The 15513-nt window shown below is 39.7% G+C and overlaps 1 protein-coding gene across 4 annotated transcripts in view; it reads right to left on the bottom strand.

The window, feature by feature from the left end:
- Positions 1 to 15513, bottom strand: part of BUD13 (BUD13 homolog) — a 35789-nt gene that overhangs the window by 9452 nt on the left and 10824 nt on the right. For 2 of the 4 annotated variants that reach the window (XM_021696361.2, XM_021696362.2), the window contains exons 5-9: positions 14649 to 14953; positions 12780 to 12885; positions 12314 to 12452; positions 11810 to 11994; positions 11497 to 11578 (exon numbers count right to left, since the gene is read on the bottom strand). In XM_021696361.2, the coding sequence (XP_021552036.2) occupies positions 11497 to 11578; positions 11810 to 11994; positions 12314 to 12452; positions 12780 to 12885; positions 14649 to 14953 (817 nt within the window). The remainder of the gene's footprint in view (positions 1 to 11496; positions 11579 to 11809; positions 11995 to 12313; positions 12453 to 12779; positions 12886 to 14648; positions 14954 to 15513) is intronic. The other 2 variants (XM_044919355.1, XM_044919354.1) reach the window with 2 other exon arrangements.

Raw genomic sequence — 15513 nt, 5'->3', positions numbered from 1 at the left:
CTAGCTGGGCTTGAAAAAAATATGGGAGTTATTAGAGAAACCCTTTCTGGAGAAGTAAAAGAACTAAAATCCAACCAAGTAGAAATCAAAAAGGCTATTAATGAGGTGCAATCAAAAATGGGGGCGCTAACTGCTAGAATAAATGAGGCAGAAGAGAGAATCAGTAATATAGAAGATGAAATGATGGAAAATAAAGAAGCTGAGAAAAAGAGAGATAAACAACTACTGGATCACGAGGGCAGAATTCGAGAGATAAGCGATACCATAAGACGAAACAACATTAGAATAATTGGGATCCCAGAAGAAGAAGAAAGAGAGAGAGGGGCAGAAGGTATAATGGAGCAAATTATAGCAGAGAACTTCCCTAATTTGGGGAAGGAAACAGGCATCAAAATCCAGGAAGCACAGAGAACCCCTCTCAAAATCAATAAAAATAGGTCAACACCCCGACATCTAATAGTAAAACTTATGAGTCTCACAGACAAAGAGAAAATCCTGAAAGCAGCTCGGGAGAAGAGATATGTAACCTACAAGGGTAGAAACATTAGATTGGCAACAGACCTATCCACAGAGACCTGGCAGGCCAGAAAGGACTGGCAGGATATATTCAGAGCACTAAATGAGAAAAATATGCAGCCAAGAATACTCTATCCAGCTAGGCTGTCATTGAAAATTGAAGGAGAGATAAAAAGCTTCCAGGACAAACAAAAACTAAAGGAATTTGCAAACACAAAACCAGCCCTACAGGAAATCTTGAAAGGGGTCCTCTAAGCAAAGAGAGAGCCCAAAAGCAACATAGACCAGAAAGGAACACAGACAATATACGGTAACAGTCACCTTACAGGCAATACAATGGCACTAAATTCACATCTTTCAATAGTTACCCTGAATGTAAATGGGCTCAATGCCCCAATCAAAAGACACAGGCTATCAGACTGGATTAAAAAACAAGACCCATCGATATGCTGTCTGCAAGAGACTCATTTTAGAACCAAAGACACCCCCAGATTGAAAGTGAGGGGGTGGAAAACCATTTACCATGCTAATGGACACCAAAAGAAAGCTGGGGTGGCAATCCTTATAGCAGACAAATTAGATTTTAAACCAAAGACTGTAATAAGAGATGAGGAAGGACATTATATCCTACTTAAAGGATCTATCCAACAAGAAGATCTAACAATTGTAAATATCTATGCCCCTAACATGGGAGCAGCCAATTATATAAGCCAATTAATAACAAAAGCAAAGAAACACATCGACAACAATACAATAATAGTGGGGGACTTTAACACCCCCCTCACTGAAATGGACAGATCGTCTAAGCAAAAGATCAACAAGGAAATAAAGACTTTAAATGACACACTGGACCAAATGGACTTCGCAGACATATTCAGAACATTCCACCCCAAAGCAACGGAATACACATTCTTCTCTAGTGCCCATGGAACATTCTCCAGAATAGATCACATCCTAGGTCATAAATCAGGTCTCAACCGGTACCAAAAGATTGGGATCATTCCCTGCCTATTTTCAGATCACAATGCTTTGAAACTAGAACTGAATCACAAGAGGAAAGTCGGAAAGAACTCAAATACATGGAGGCTAAAGAGCATCCTACTGAAGAATGAATGGGTCAACCAGGAAATTAAAGAAGAATTAAAAAAATACATGGAAACCAATGAAAATGAAAACACAACTATTCAAAATCTTTGGGATGCAGCAAAGGCAGTCCTAAGAGGAAAGTATATAGCAATACAAGCCTTTCTCAAGAAACAAGAAAGGTCTCAAGTACACAACCTAAGCCTACACCTAAAGGAGCTGGAGAAAGAACAGCAAATAAAGCCTAAACCCAGCAGGAGAAGAGAAATCATAAAGATCAGAGCAGAAATCAATGAAATAGAAACTAAAAGAACAGTAGAACAGATCAACGAAACTAGGAGCTGCTTCTTTGAAAGAATTAACAAGATTGATAAACCCCTGGCCAGACTTATCAAAAAGAGAAGAGAAATGACCCAAATCAACAAAATCATGAATGAAAGAGGAGAGATCACAACCAACACCAAAGAAATACAAACAATTTTAAGAACATATTATGAGCAACTCTATGCCAGCAAATTAGATAACCTGGAAGAAATGGAGGCATTCCTACAGATGTATCAACTACCAAAACTGAACCAGGATGAAATAGAAAACCTGAACAGACCTATAACCACTAAGGAAATTGAAGCAGTCATCAAAAATCTCCCAAAAAACAAAAGCCCAGGGCCAGATGGCTTCCCAGGGGAATTCTACCAAACATTTCAAGAAGAATTAATACCTATTCTTCAGAAACTGTTTCAAAAAATAGAAATGGAAGGAAAACTTCCAAACTCATTTTATGAGGCCAGCATTACCTTGATCCCAAAACCAGACAAAGACCCCATCAAAAAGGAGAATTACAGACCAATATCCCTGATGAACATGGATGCAAAAATTCTCACCAAAATACTAGCCAATAGGATCCAACAGTACATTAAAAGGATTATTCACCACGACCAAGTGGGATTTATCCCTGGGCTGCAAGGTTGGTTCAACGTCCGCAAATCAATCAATGTGATACAATACATTAACAAAAGAAAGAACAAGAATCATATGATCCTCTCAATAGATGCAGAAAAAGCTTTTGACAAAGTACAGCATCCTTTCTTGATCAAAACTCTTCAGAGTATAGGGATCAAGGGTACATACCTCAATATCATAAAAGCCACCTATGAAAAACCTACAGCGAATATCATTCTCAATGGGGAAAAACTGAGAGCTTTCCCCCTAAAGTCAGGAACGCGGCAGGGATGTCCACTATCACCACTGCTATTCAACATAGTATTGGAAGTCCTAGCCACAGCAATCAGACAACAAAAAGAAATCAAAGGCATCCAAATTGGCAAAGAAGAAGTCAAACTCTCACTCTTTGCAGATGATATGATACTTTATGTGGAAAACCCCAAAGACTCCACCCCAAAAATGCTAGAACTCATACAGGAATTCAGTCAAGTGGCAGGATATAAAATCAATGCACAGAAGTCAGTGGCATTCCTATACACCAACAACAAGACAGAAGAAAGAGAAATTAAGGAGTCGATCCCATTTACAATTGCACCCAAAACCATAAGATACCTAGGAATAAATCTAACCAAAGAGACAAAGGATCTTTACTCAGAAAACTATAAAATACTCATGAAAGAAATGGAGGAAGACACAAAGAAATGGAAAAACGTTCCATGCTCATGGATTGGAAGAACAAATATTGTGAAGATGTCAATGCTACCTAGAACAATCTACACATTCAATGCAATCCCCATCAAAATACCATCCACTTTTTTCAAAGAAATGGAACAAATAATCCTAAAATTTGTATGGAACCAGAAAAGACCCCGCATAGCCAGAGGAATGTTGAAAAAGAAAAGCAAAGCCGGCGGCATCACAATTCCGGACTTCCAGCTCTATTACAAAGCTGTCATCATCAAGACAGCATGGTACTGGCACAAAAACAGACACATAGATCAATGGAACAGAATAGAGAGCCCAGAAATGGACCCTCAACTCTATGGTCAACTCATCTTTGACAAAGCAGGAAAGAATGTCCAATGGAACAAAGACAGTCTCTTCAACAAATGGTGTTGGGAAAATTGGATAGCCACATGCAGAAGAATGAAACTGGACCATTTCCTTACACCACACACAAAAATAGACTCCAAATGGTTGAAAGACCTCAATGTGAGACAGGAGTCCATCAAAATCCTAAAGGAGAACACAGGCAGCAACCTCTTTGACCTCAGCCAAAGCAACTTCTTCCTAGAAACATCGCCAAAGGCAAGGGAAGCAAGGGCAAAAATGAACTATTGGGACTTCATCAAGATAAAAAGCTTTTGCAAAGCAAAGGAAACAGTCAACAAAACCAAAAGACAACCGACAGAATGGGAGAAGATATTTGCAAATGACATATCAGATAAACGGCTAGTATCCAAAATCTATAAAGAACTCATCAAACTCAGCACCCAAAGAACAAAGAATCCAATCAAGAAATAGGCAGAAGACATGAACAGACATTTTTCCAAAGAAGACATCCAAATGGCCAACAGACACATGAAAAAGTGCTCAATATCACTCGGCATCAGGGAAATCCAAATCAAAACCTCAATGAGATACCACCTCACACCAGTCAGACTGGCTCAAATTAACAAGTCAGGAAACGACAGATGTTGGCGGGGATGTGGAGAAAGGGGAACCCTCCTACACTGTTGGTGGGAATGCAAGCTGGTGCAGCCACTCTGGAAAACTGTATGGAGGTTCCTCAAAAAGTTGAAAATAGAGCTAACATATGATCCAGCAATTGCACTACTGGGTATTTACCCCAAAGATACAAAAGTAGGGATCCGAAAGGGTACGTGCACCCCGATGTTTATAGCAGCAATGTCCACAATAGCCAAACTGTGGAAAGAGCCAAGATGTCCATCGACAGATGAATGGATAAAGAAGATGGGGTATATATATACAATGGAATATTATGCAGCCATCAAAAGGAATGAGATCTTGCCATTTGCAACGACATGGATGGAACTGGAGGGTGTTATGCTGAGTGAAATAAGTCAAACAGAGAAAGACATGTATCATGTGATCTCACTGATATGAGGAATTCTTAATTGTAGGAAACAAACTGAGGGTTGCTGGAGTGGGGGGGGGTGGGAGGGATGGGGTGACTGGGTGATAGACACTGGGGAGGGTATGTGCTCTGGTAAGCGCTGTGAATTGTGCAAGACTGTTGAATCTCAGATCTGTACCTCTGAGACAAATAATGCAATATATGTTAAGAAAAAAAAAAAAGAAGAAGAAGATAGCAGGAGGGGAAGAATGAAGGGGGGGAAATTGGAGGGGTAGACGAACCATGAGGGACGATGGACTCTGAAAAACAAACAGGGTTCTAGAGGGGAGGAGGGTGGGAGGATGGGTTAGCCTGGTGGTGGGTATTGAGGAGGGCACATTCTGCATGGAGCACTGGGTGTTATGCACAAACAATGAATCATGGAACACTTCATCTAAAACTAATGATGTAATGTATGGGGATTAACATAAGAATAAAAAAATAAATTAAAAAAAAAAATAGCCAAATACTTCCCAAAAGTGAATAACATGAACTTATAGATCCAAGAGCACAGCAAACCCAAAGCAGGACAAATCAAAGAAAACCACACCGAGGTACATTACAGTCAAACTGTTGAAAACCTAACAGGAGAAGGAAATCTGCCAGACAAAAACAACACACTATAATGTGTGTGTGTGGCGGTGGGGGGAGTAACAATGAAACAAATGAAGACTGACTTTTTTTTTTTTAAGAATTTTTATTCATTTATTTGACAGAGAGAGAGAGAGAGCACGTGCACAAGCAGGCTGAACAAGGAGCCTGATGTGGGACCCTGGGATCATGACCTCAGCCAAAGCTTAACCGACAGAGCCACTCAGGTGTCCCATGAGGACTGACTTCTAATTAGAAACAATGGAGGCCAGAAAATGAGCGAACACCCTCAAAGCATTGGCAGAATTGTCATGCAACTCTGGTACTATCAATCCAGAGTTCCATGTGTTGGTTCACAACCTCATGAGCTCCCCAGGTGAAGTCTGAAGTTGGCCCTGGTATGTGGAGGGCAAGGAGAGATAGAAGAAAGAGGCAGGCCACTCCAGATTGATAGGGGGCAGGTTCAATAAGTAAGGAAACTTACATATGAAGCCTGTCTTAGGTATCCACCCACCAGAATCTTAGAAGCTTATACAGAGGCCTTAACTGGGTTCAGGGATATATTCGGCCCAAGTGGTCTCAACACCTTACTCTCTCAAGGCTGCATCCTTGAAACAGCTGCTGGTATGGGAAAAATGGGCAGGACACAATTCCAAGGACAAGAGAGGCAGTAAGAGGCCTCTGACTGCCTGGGTCCAGCTTGTGGTGCAACCAGTGGTCATGTCCTCTTTCTTTTTAAAAGATTTTATTTATTTATTTGACAGAGAGACAGCACAAGTAGGCAGAGCGGCAGGCAGAGGAAGTGGGAGAAGCAGGTTCTCCACCGAGCAGGGAGCCTGACATGGGGCTTGATCCCAGGACCCTGGGACTATGACCAGAGCTGAAGGCAGCCGCTTAACCGACTGAGCCACCCAGGCACCCCTGGTCATGTCCTCTTGGTGACCTCCTCCAACACTATGTCAGTAAAACTGTCCTTCAGAAATGAAGGTAAGAAAAAGGACTCTAATTTAATAGAATTGTGCCAATGTCAATTTTCTTATTTTGGTAATGTACTATGGTTATATAAGATTATCAATGGGGGAAGCTGGGTCAAGGGTATGCTGTAACACACTGTACTATTTTTTCAAGTTCTTGTCTAAAATTATTTCAAAATTAGGGGTGCCTGGGTGGCTCAGTGGTTAAGCATCTGCCTTCAGCTCAGGTCACGATCCCAGAGTCCTGGGATCAAGCCCCGCATTGGGTTCCCTGCTCAGCGGGAAGCCTGCTTCTCCCTCTCCCATTCCCCCTGCTTGTGTTCCCTCTTCGCTGTGTCTCTCTCTGTCAAATAAATAAATAAAATCCAAAAAAATAAAATAAAATTATTTCAAAATTAAAGTTTTGAAAAAATAAAGGTGAAATAAAGACATTTTCATATCAACAAAAACTGAGAAAATTTGTTGCCAATAAACCTGCATTAAAGGAATATTAAAAGTTGTTTAGAGGAAAAGAAAAAAGAGCACCAGAAATGGTAAGTATATGAGTCAGATATTAACACCTATACATTTTGTTGTTTTCTTAGTTTTTTTTAAATAACTGTAAATTTTAGAACACTGTATTGTGGGATCTACACCATTTATGTTTTATATATGACAACAGTAGCACACAGAACAACAGGGTAAGTGGAACTACAGTGTTACAAGGTTCTTATATTTTATGTGAAATAGTACAGTTATAACTCTCAGTAGGCCATGATTAAGTTAAAGATACATACTGTAATCCTTAGAGCAAACACTAAAAAAAACTGCAGAGAGGCTTAGCTAAAATAACAGAGCAATTAAAATTCAATACTAAATGTGCACACCTAAAATCCAAAACACTGACAATACCAAAGGCAGGCAAGGATATGGAGCAACAGGAATCCTCATTCTCTGGTGTAACATAAAATGGTATAGCCAATTGGAAGACAACTGGCCATTTCTTATAAAGTTCAACATAGACTCACCATATACCAGCAATCAGTGGGTATTTAACAAGTAAGCTGAAAACTATGTCCATATAAAACTCTATACACAAATGTTTATTGCGGCTTTATTCACAGTTGCTAAAAACTGGGAGCAACAAAGATGCCCTTCAACTGCGGAATAAACAAACCAGTACATCCATACAATGGGATATTCATGCAAGAAGATGGATGAATCTTAAGTGCATTTTGCTAAGTGCAAGAAGTCAGACTCAAGAGGCTACATATAGTATGATTCCATTCATGTGCCACTCCAAAAAAGGCAAAATTATAGGAAGAGAAAACAGAGCACTAATCACAAGGGTTTGGGGGAGAGGGTGTAACTGACTAAAAGAGGACTTAAAGGGAAATTTTAGGATGATGGGACTTTCTATATAGTACTAGGGTGGTGAACGAATGACTGTGCATTTGTCAAACCTCACAGAACCGTACATCATAAAAAGTAAACACTAACATAAGCAAACTCTAGAAAGCAAAAATCACCCAGGATGTCAGGAAATCCAGGACAGACTGCAGACTATGACAAATGAATCTAACTATATTATAAATGTATGACATAATAGTATGGGGGTGGGGAGGCAGGGAGTTGACCCTTTAAGGTACGTTGGAAAATGGTAGTCTCACTAGAAATTATAAGGGTAAGAACAAAAGCAACTACACGTAAATACTATAGTTGGAAATCTGTTTTCTCATTTCATTTCTCAATTCTGAAACTGTTTTACATGTATACTGAGGTAAGCAAAACGGATGGTAGCTGGTGGGTGCCAGGTTTCTCAATGTTGGAGGAGAAAGTTATAGATAAGCAAGAAGAAAAGGTCATACTGCATTAAAGTAGGTTACACCAATATGAACTCATATTTATGTATCTGTATATATAAATATGTATGCATATAGACATATACATAAACAGGTACAGAAATAATGACAGATATGTATGTATACATGGATTACTAGACATGTACTACCTAGCTCTGTCTGCTAACAGGGCCTAGAAACAATAACACCCAAGTAACTAGTTCTTCTACAAGTCAGATCTTCGTTTCTAAATACCATTATCCATTAAAAGCAGCCAGGGCCCCTTGGAGAAATGGCCTATTCTAAAGTCGGGACAGGGAAAATACAAGATGAGTCTGGAGCATCTTATAGTATCAGAAAGTCAGAGAGTGCTCAAAAAATAAAAGGATAGGGCATGCAAAAGGGACACCTTAAAGAATTCCCAGTGGATAAAGAACAATTTGAGCAACAAAATAAATAACATGTTACTGGATTACAACAGTATAAAATATACATGACTTATTACCGACAAAAAAATATGACTAAATGGGGTGATGAAACAAATCCTTATAGAAAAAGTCCAAGTATTGTAGATATCCCACCCACAGGTCGCCTTTTGAGTGCAAGCTGAACTTAGTGACTCATTTCTAGAAAGTAGAGTATAGAAGGGGAAAAAGAGTAACTTTAAAGTGGAGAAACTGGCAAATACTGACCACCTTAACCAAGTGATTAAGGTTAGCATCACTAGTGATGTCCTGTGGTTACCATGTACTGGTTAAAATGATTTGATGAGAAGGGCACTCCACCACTGTAATAGTCTTTCCAAACACCCATAACCTCAGTCTAACCATGAGAAAAACATCAAATGAACCCAATTTGAGGGACATTCTACAAAATAACTGACCATATTCCAAAAAACTGACAGGGCCACAGAGCAAAGACTGAGAAACTGTCACATATCAGAGAAGACTACAGAGAATGACAGTTATGTGCAATGTGGGATCCTGAATTGGATCCTTGAACAGAAAAAGGACTTTAGTGGAAAAACTGGTGAAATCCAAGTAAAATTGGGTACATTAATAATAACATATGAATATTGGGTCTGATAAATTGTACCATGGTAATGTAATGAGTGGTAATAAAACTGGATGAGGGGTGTACAGGAATTCTTCATACTATCTGCATATTTTCTATAAATCTACAATTATTAAAAAACAAAGTTTATTTTTAAAAAATTAATTTTCAAAACAGTTCCCCCACAACTACAGAATACATATTTTCCTCAAATGCAAACAGATTATTCACGAAGGTAAACTATATACTGGCCATAAAACACAGCTTAATAAATTTCAGAAGATCAAAATATTATGGAGTATATTCTCTAACCTCAAGAGAATTAAATTGGAAATCAATAACAGTGAGATATCTAGAAAAGTCTAAATGTTTGGAATTAAACAATGCATTCCTAAGTAACTCATGGATCAAAGAATGAACCAAAATCCAACAGACATTCCTGAAAAAAACTCTCAGCAAACTAGGAACAGAAAGGAACCTTCTCAACTCAGTAAAGGGAATCTCCAAAAAAAAACTATAGCTTACAACATATTAATGGCAAAAGACCGATGTTCTTCTAAGATTAGGAAGACAGAGATGTCTGTTCTTACTACTTCTATTCAACATCTGCACTGGAAGTTCTAGTTAGTGCAATAAGGTAAGATAAAGAACAAAGGACATTTGGATTGGAAAGGAAGAAGTAAAACTGTCTATATTCACAGATGACCTGATCCTCTAGGTACAAAATCCGAATGGAGTCTATAAAAAAGCTATTGTACAAAGTGAGCTTCACTACAATAACAACTGATATTTATCACCAATGAAAAATTCAAGCTTTTAAGCATAAATTAGAATTTCAAAAAAATGTGTATCCGCCACCATGAACCCTAGGTTCCCATTAAAAATTTTGGTGATGAGATCAGAGATAATAATAACAAATACAAGATTAGGTGACGTTGTGTAGCGAAAAATGTCAGCATTTGGCAGGTCTGAAAAACTCAGCAAACCAGTATTTTCCAAATGACCAGTACATGATGTTATAAAATCATGCACCAGGAAAAGATCCATCCAAAGCAGGGGGAAAAAAAATGGATTTTAATGTAACAGTATGGAAAGTTTTTTGATATGGTTTCAGACTCCATATTACAAATCACCTTTAAGAAACTATCACTTGCTGAGTTTTTCTGTAGTATCAAAACATATAATACGCCTTCCTTTTCTAACTACCTATGTATAAGGCTGAATTTTCTAAGGCTAAATTTGCTTCCTGTACTTCAACTAAACATGGTGCAAAAGACTCAATGCAGAATCCTGCTATCTACTATTAAGCCAAATATGAGTGAGATTTGCAAAAATGCGAATCAATGCCATTCTTCTATTTTCTTTGTTTGGAAAATAGTTATTTTTCTTTAAAAATATGGCAATTATGTTAACATAATGGCTTTATTATGTTTTTAATGAACTAATAAACACTTTTTAAACGTCTCAGTTTAGTTTCTAATATAGTAAATATTAAAAGATATATTCCACATAAACAGAAGTTTTTGGGGGGTTCTCAGTAATTTTTAAGAGCATAAAAGGGTCTTGAGAGCAAAATTTTGAGAATCACCATGCTAAATGCTAGAACTACATGCTTTAGTTGGCAAGAGGAGATGGGCTCTAACATGTAAGTAGAGGGACAGACTTTGGATAGAAGCACATTTAGGTAATCGTGCTAATAGATAGGAAGTTAGAGTATATGGGTAGATGCTGGTCGTATGGGTCAGTGAGACACTGTAAGCAGCTCACTCTTAAGGCAGTGAAGAGAAGGTTCAAGAACTACATTTTAAAGACATAACACACAAAAGACTCCAGACTCCCACCCATACTCATCCCCTCTAAACCTCAGAAAATATCACTAGAAGTGACCAATGTCAAAAACAAAGGGTATCCAGGGCGCCTGGGTGGCTCAGATGGTTAAGCGTCTGCCTTCGGCTCGGGTCATGATCCCAGGGTCCTGGGATCGAGCCCCGCATCGGGCTCTCTGCTCAGCGGGAAGCCTGCTTCTCCCTCTCCCACTCCCCCTGCTTGTGTTCCCTCTCTCGCTGTGTCTCTCTCTGTTAAATAAATAAATAAAATCTTTAAAAAAACAAACAAACAAACAAAGGGTATCCTACCGGCAGCACCAGAGTTATTTGTCCAGAGCTTTAAAAAGCTTTGAAAGGGAAAAAGGGAGCAGGAGAAGGAGTATTCTAAGCATGGGAAACAGGATCTGGGGACCTTAGAAACAGAAGGAAGCAAACTGAGTGTTATTAACTTTGTGCTTAGAGCAGAGAGTAAGGGGGAGTGATTTAAGAACGGTTAGGGAAGGTTAGGGTCAGATGGGAGAGAAAACAAAACCATAGGAAACATTCAGGCTTACCTGTCTACTCCATCCCAGCGATATCCAGGCCAGATATTGAATCTGTTGGGAGGAGGTGCAGGACCACTGTAGCGAGGTCTCACTAGTGAGAGGAGAGAAAGAGAAAAGAAGTTAGTTACCTATGTAACTCAATTCAGAGCTGGGTGGCAGTGGTAACAAAAAATTTTATACAGAAATCTCTACTGAGCTGAACCCAAACTCCCAAACACAAGGAACCTAAGACTGTATGGGAAAGCCCATACATGTGCCCAGCTAAAGACCCTCTCTCCTTCCATAAGTCACCTCCATCTCTGGTGAGTCCCAGAAGGCTCACCTTTCTTATTCTTGTTCTCCTTGGCTTTATTCTTCTTGATAAAGTTGGCCATGGGGTCCCCCTCTCTTTCCTGTTCTCTCAGCATCCGATCCAGATCTTCATCATCAATATAGCGGGCCAGAGGCTTCTGCATTTCCTTCACTGCATCCTCCACGTTTTGCTGCTGCTGCCGGCTCTGGGCTAGCCTGGGCAAAAAGAACCAAGAGCGTCTGCTATCCTGTGTAACATTTCCCCTCTTACACTGAGATAGACCATATGACTACATTTGGAGAACCTCATTTTTCTGGCAGCTTAGGCCAAATATTGAAAAGAGTAAAATTCCTAGAATACCAACTGAAAGTGTGGACTCCATCCGTTATCTTAGAAAGGAGATTGAGCACACTGAATTTTCCATTCCTGAAACAGCTCTGAAGGCAAAGCAATGAACTAGCTGGTCAGAAAAGTAAAGAATGAACTTCTCCAGTCCTAGCGTAGTCATGTTCTTCATTTCGGTGATTCTCTTACCCTTTGCCCCACTGAGCGTACAGCTCATCTCTCTCCAAGTCCTTCTCTGCTTTTCTCCTTTGCTCTAAACGTTCCAGTTTCAAATTCCTCTTACGACCAGATTTATCTCGAAATACGGTTTCAGCATACTGGAATTCAGCTGCAAAGGAAAATTCTACTTTTAAAGATAAACACCAGGTATCAAAATCAGAAATAATTCTAACAGCTGAAATCAACCACTTGGGATTCTGATGCTGGATAAAAACTTTGGCAGCCAGACTACAAATAGTTCCTACCAATATCTAACCTTTTTCAAGAAGGAAAAGAATCACTTGGACCCACTAAGAAGTTAAAATAATGCGTAAAACCAGAGCTTTTGAAACTTAATATCAATTGAAAGTTTAAAATATCACTACAATAAACTACATTTAAAAAATAATAAAATCTACATGAGACTCGAATGGTCTCTGCACTTTCACATTTTTACCTTCAAACGCCAGGGCTTCTTGGTCCCGTTTCTTGAGCTCCTGCTGTTCTCGCTGTATGTCAGTTAACACCAACCCAGTTTTAGCCCCAGAATACATGTGTGCAGCCTATGCAATGGAAAAGGGAGCATCCAACATTAATGAGACAATGTAGCAGCAGGCTCCAGGGTATACAGTTAAGTGCATTTTTGCCTGATGATTAGCAATAACCAAACCAAAAACTCTAGCCTTGTATTCTCATTACCGACCACAAGATTCACAAAATAAAAAAGAAGAAAGAAAATTGAATTTGATGGCAAATTAATAGTACTATCAAGTTTTAAGAATAAACAGAAACACAAACCAAGAAAATATTAAAGAAAAGGCACAGCATCTATATTTCTGACTTTTCAGTATATAAACTGCACACATGAAGCTGCACTCTCAGGTCACCTGATCAGAAACCTGTATCAAGCTCTAAACCCTCCAGGAGAGACCCACACTGATAAAATATTCCATTTCAACTACAAACTCAAGCAAACTAAGGTCCTTCAGTTGTGGATATATTTTAGGATCATGACAAGTTACGACCCAAACCTTTTTATTAAACTCCATTCCCTATCAAGATAAACAGCCAACCCACAAATGGAGTATATAGTGTATCATGTGCAATGTACTCAATTTGATTACTAGGAAACTGTCCATGAAATAAACAGACGCATAAAATGTCAAGGAGTCCAGTTGCAACACAAACCTCACTTTCTTCCCCAAAAAAGAAGAACCCCACTTCCTGAGTCAGGGACAGACTACAAGGACCATGTGGGCGACAGAGGAGACCTACCTGAAAAGTCTGGGTTGGAGGGAAACGAGCACACTGCAGGCTCTATTCCTGTTTCTAAACCAACTCACTGGAATAAGATTCTGTCCCTAGCACTGGCGTGCTTCACAAAACAATTGCTCAGAGTTCATGTGGATGTTCTGGGCAAGTCATGCTTCATCACACATTTAAAATAAAACAAAACACTGACTTCCCAGGTGGTATAATTTCCAGAAGTTGTTTTATATTTTAAATGCCTCTCTTTAAGTTCTGGATACAGAGACCCGCAGTCCAATTTATAATAATAAATTGCTTACGCTAATGTCTCACTTTGTCCTGGGCACTGTGCTAAGAGTTTTATTTACCCTGACTCATTTAACTCTCACAATAACCTCATGAAGTACATACTACTATTATCCATGTTTTACAGATGAAGAAGCTGGGGCTTAGAGATATTCCATAGCCTAGTCAAATTTCACAAACAGCAGTCGAAGAAGTAGAATTCGAATATGTGATCTGATTAACACAAGGTTTGTACTCTGAACTCTACTCTATAAACTATAGTTCTCAGTTCATTCCTAAGACAATAGGAAGTTTTTCCAGACCTATTAAAAAATGAGATTTGTGGGGGGCGCCTGGGTGGCTCAGTTGGTTAAGCGACTGCCTTCGGCTCAGGTCATGATCCTGGAGTCCCTGGATCGAGTCCCGCCTCGGGCTCCCTGCTCGGCAGGGAGCCTGCTTCTCCCTCTGACCCTCCCCCCTCTCATGTGCTCTCTGTCTCTCTCATTCTCTCTGTCTCAAATTAAAAAAAAAAAAAAAAATGAGATTTGTGGAATAAAGAGGCTAGAAAGGCAGAAGATACTTAGGAAACCTTGTGTTTGCTAGTTCATCTGGGCTGGGTTATAGGCAGTCCTGCCCTCAGAGAGAAGCAAAGAGCTCTAGAGGGAACTCTGCACTAGATTTACTATGCTACCAGGAGCTACCTCCTCCCTCTCTGGTTTGTATATCTGAGACATGTATAGAGATAGAAAACAAGTCACTCTAAGGAAAGGACAGGACTCCTGAAAATTCCTACCTTCTTTCCTAAAGGCTGACTCCTTCGAGGTGGAGACAGATCAGAATCAGAAGATTTGACCCTCTGTTTCCTCCTTGGTGGAGACAGGTCAGAATCAGAGCTCCGATGTGTAGGTCTATTCCGTGGAGGTGAAAGATCTGAATCAGAATCCTTGTGCCCTGAACTTTGCTTATGGCGAGGAGGAGAAAGATCTGAATCTGAGGCTTTCCAACTATCACTTGGGTAGGAGGAAGAGTCCAACACGTGACTCCGATGTCTCCTAGGTGAAGAGCTTGTGTGAAACTTCCTATGGCTGGGGGAAGAGTCTAGAAATTAAAAAATAAAGTCTTTAATCCCCTTGGCAGAATCTTAAAAACAGAACTTACCAGGCTAATATTCAATATTCATTCAGTCTTCCTCTAAAGAGCTATCACTACTCAAATACAAGTACAGATGACACGGGAGAAGAGCAGAGTCAGGGACAACTCTTTTTTTTTTTTTTTTTTAAAGATTTTATTTATTTATTTGAGAGAGAGAATGAGATAGAGAGAGAGAGCATGAGAGGGGTGAGGGTCAGAGGGAGAAGCAGACTCCCTGCCGAGCAGGGAGCCCGATGTAGGACTCGATCCAGGGACTCCAGGATCATGACCTGAGCCGAAGGCAGTCGCCTAACCAACTGAGCCACCCAGGCGCCCCAGGGACAACTCTTAAAACCAACAGGCAGGATATGGGGTTCTATTCCCAAGTTACTACTAGTGACTGTGACTAGCATGTGAGACCTCAACATACTCACCTATGTCATATTTATCTGAGCATAGAATGGGCAAAACAACTTGCGCTCAGATCTCAGTGTTGTGGCAAAAGTTAAAAAATTACCTAGAATATA

This window comes from Neomonachus schauinslandi, chromosome 11, assembly GCF_002201575.2.
Source record: "Neomonachus schauinslandi chromosome 11, ASM220157v2, whole genome shotgun sequence".
Lineage (NCBI taxonomy): Eukaryota > Metazoa > Chordata > Mammalia > Carnivora > Phocidae > Neomonachus > Neomonachus schauinslandi.
The sequence above is the reverse complement of the archived record's forward strand: the minus strand, read 5'-3'. Positions and strand labels throughout refer to the sequence as shown.